Source organism: Pygoscelis adeliae, unplaced genomic scaffold (assembly GCF_000699105.1).
Source record: "Pygoscelis adeliae isolate BGI_AS28 unplaced genomic scaffold, ASM69910v1 Scaffold9, whole genome shotgun sequence".
Taxonomy (NCBI): Eukaryota; Metazoa; Chordata; class Aves; order Sphenisciformes; family Spheniscidae; genus Pygoscelis; species Pygoscelis adeliae.
The window spans coordinates 1122612-1126421 of record NW_008825557.1 but is presented as its reverse complement, the minus strand read 5'-3'; the positions used below and the strand labels follow the sequence as shown (position 1 = coordinate 1126421).

Here is a 3810-nt window from a genome sequence, read left to right as displayed (position 1 = left end):
TGTGCTTTAAGTTCCTTGACTAATGGTCAGAAACTGGGCTCTAGGGCCTCAGGGGCAGTGCGACTGAGGAGACAGAGGTGCTGTCATGGCTGGTGGGAGGAAGCTGTTGGCAGTTCTAGCTCTGCTGTATGTTGCATCTCACCATCTCCTATATTTTACTTCCCTTCCTTACCTGTCTTTCATATACCTGCAGATGAGTTCTGAAGGGATGTCTGATACTGCACGGTTGTACTTTCTGTTCCTTCTACTTGCACTTCCTACTCTAGGACTATAAGCTTCTGTTTTGGAAAAAAATTCCTCTGCTGCCAAACCCTCTTCCAAGAATCCTTGCTATTGCTGCTTGTTCGCCAGTCTTTCAGCTGTGCATGCTTGGGTGTTTGAGTAGCCAGTTTCATTCACATGTGCTGGCACCTCTAAGCCAAGAAAATTGAATTGGCTGTTGTTTCCTCCTCAGCTAGGTTGGGGACCCGGCACAAGGAATGGCTAGCAGCTCTGTGCTCTTCCACTGACACAATGACCAAGAGGTGGCAGCATGCCCAGGAAGAAAAAGAATAAAAAAGAATAAAAGGGAAAATATCCCTACTGCCTGTTGGCATCCGAAGTGATGGATGAGGAAGAAGCAAAGTGGTGTCTGCTAAATAGACTTGCTAATCTGGGAAGCTAAGTGTCTGGGTTCTGGCATTTTTTGAAGAGCCCTGTAATGCAAAACCCCTTCTCTGGGAAACTCGACTCCTAGAGATCTCCTCCTTCAGTACAACTTTTCCGTTTGTCCTTGATTTCCTCCTAGTCCTCAGAAGAGGCAAGCTACTCTCAAATGAAGAATCCCAGAACCATCTCTAGACAGTGTTATGTCTATGAGCAGAGGCAGGATCTAGTCCAGTTGTCGACATAGGTTCTTTCGTTGTTTCGGTCCCCCAGAGGTCTAGATTTCACCATTCTGGCAGAAGCTATGCTGCTATGCTGTCAAGTCACACTGCTCTGCCTCTTCTCCCCTCCCTCCCCCACCCCGATAGTTCCTTTCACACATGCTTTTCTCCCACAATCAAAGCAAATCTGGAGTTTTCAGTAGATTCAGATGTGATCAAACTCAGTGAACACACAGGGAATCTCACTGTACTACTGCTACAACAATCTCTGCTGTGAACCTGGCTTGAGGCTGGATTTAGGAAGGTTCAAGTCTCCATCAACCTCTCATTATACTGTCAAGCTTTTTTGGGTATGAACAATTTGATGGATGGAGGCGTTCTGCCATTTGATTGAAACAAATTAAAGAAAAATCATGCAGCCAGAGGGATGATGAAAAAAATGCAAATGGATAATAACTGCAACCTGTTGTCTGTATGTACTGTTGGGGGAAGAGAGATACATGATTCTGTGCCCATACTGCTTATAAATTTTACACTAAGTAGTCACAGAAAAGACAAACAGGGGGAGAGATAATTCAAGGTGTAGGAACCAGAGATTTGTGGTTTCCACTCCTAGCTGAACTCAGTAAATGCAAATCAAAATCTTGTTTGTTTTTTTTAATCTGTCCTCAGAGATTTTACATTTCCAGCCACCCTGTGGCCCACTTCACGGTGACTCCTAGATTTTCATGCACACTCTTACATACTCCTTAGATGCTCTATGGCCTCATCATGAGGTCTCTATGGAAAGTGACAGATCCAGGTTTGAACCATTTCAAAATCAGGAGGAAAGTGGATTCAGGTGAGTTACTGCACAGAGGAATGCTTTAACTACTGGACTACTATGTAAAAGTTGCTGACCGCACCATGACTACCACCACCACCATTATGTTCTGTCGTGGTTTAACCTCAGTCGGCAATTGAGCACCACACAGCCTCTCGCTCACTCCCCCCCACCCGGTGGGATGGGGGAGAGAATTGGAAGAGCACAAGTGAGAAAAACTTGTGGGTTGAGATAAAAACAGTTTAAGAATTGAAATGAAATGATAATAATAATATGATGATAATAATAATAATACACAAAGCAAGTGATGCACAGTACAATTGCTCACCACCCGCCGACCGATGCCCAGCCAGTCCCCAAGCAGCGGCCCCCCCGGCCAGCTTCCCCCAGTTTATGTACTGAGCATGACGTCACATGGTATGGAATGTCCCTTTGGCCCGTTTGGCTGTGCCCCCTCCCAGCTTCTTGTGCACCTCCAGCCTTCTCAGTCGGTAGAGCATGGGAAGCTGAAAAGTCCTTGGCTAGTGTAAGCATTACCTAGCAACAACTAAAACATGGGTGTGTTATCAACTTTGTTCTCATCCTAAATCCAAAACACAGCACTGTACCAGCTACTAGGAAGGAAATTAACTCTATCCCTGCCGAAACCAGGACATGTTCTTAAATAAAAGTGTGACTGCTCACTGTGGATGTATGCACAACCCCAGCTTTCTTAACAAATTACACTCCTGGGCAGACTTGGACTTGGGGTCACTGAATCTGCAGATCTCAAATGGCCTCAAGCAACATATAGATGGACATATACCAAGATGATACACAGCTTTTGAGCCCGTTCAAAAGAGCTCTGGACAGAAGATAAGAGTGCCTATAATATTTCAGATACCTCTCTGAGTTAAATGAGTGTACATGGATTGTTTTCCTGCATGTGTACAACAGTCCAGGTTTCAGTTTTGTGTTATCTTGTATCTTCCCTTAAGTGGTCTGTAAAATTAGTGAATTAAGACCTAGAACTTTATTTTGAGATAGGTGAGAAGTATTACATATAGATTACTGTTGATTAAGAGAAGACATTGTGAGACTGCTCATGTTTACAGATATCAGTCACTGGCACAATCAGGACTACTACTGAGCATACTCATTCTGATCCATGACTCACTGGATACCATTCCACCATCAGTTTTATATCTACTTTTTATAGATATACAATTTTATATAGAGTTTATTTCCTCTATGACTGTACATTGTGCTTTTCCTTCAAAGGGGAATTTTATTCAAAGATTACAATGTATTCAAAATCACAAATGGTATTTCTTTCATGGTTAGAAATTAAGTATTTATCATCTCTTACTTTATCTACATTTGTTTCTTTTTCTGCATTAGGTCTCAGGAGTTGTTGAAAGGTTTCCTGCAGTCTGAAATAACAGAGTGCCTCGTATAAAGGACACCCCTATTTTACACCTAAGGAATATTGCTTAATAGGTATTAATCTGAAGAAATATATTGTATGGTAAAGCTTTTGACAGACTACCAACTTTCTAAACACCCAGCGAGCATTTAATTTTTGTCTGATCAGAAGCACCTAATGTCACTGCACATGCTACGATGGAAACTCTAAGACAAATACAAAGTTTTGGTATCTGTGTTACCTGTACGTATCCTATAGCATCCAGTATGGTGTTCGCCACTCTTCTAGTTTCCTGCTGCTCATCTCTGAACATAAGAGCTCGTCCACTTGTTTCTAATTCACCTTTCCTTTCTATCTGGAATGCTCCTACAGAACTTTGTACTGAAAGGACAGGAGTGCAGCTGGACATGAAATTTTTTTCTCTCATTGGAAGCACACTGAAGACATCCATTGGGCAAAACATCACTCTCTTCTATCCAGACAGGCTTGGCTACTATCCTTACAAAAATGAAGTCACGGGAGAGACATTCAATGGAGGACTACCCCAACTCTCGCTGCTGGAGAATCATTTAAAAAAAGCCAAAGAGGACATCCAGTTCTATATTCCTTCAGATGAACAGTTTGGATTGGCTGTCATTGACTGGGAAAACTGGAGACCTGTGTGGATAAGGAACTGGGGATCAAAAGACATTTATAGACAGGAATCTATTGAACTG

The 3810-nt window shown here is 42.6% G+C and overlaps 1 protein-coding gene across 1 annotated transcript in view; it reads left to right on the top strand.

The window, feature by feature from the left end:
• The first annotated feature begins 3291 nt into the window (after positions 1–3291).
• Positions 3292–3810, top strand: part of SPAM1 (sperm adhesion molecule 1 (PH-20 hyaluronidase, zona pellucida binding)) — a 5044-nt gene continuing 4525 nt past the window's right edge. The window contains exon 1 of the mRNA XM_009332261.1: positions 3292–3810. This exon is cut by the window's right edge and continues 441 nt beyond it. Within this exon, the coding sequence (XP_009330536.1) occupies positions 3292–3810 (519 nt within the window).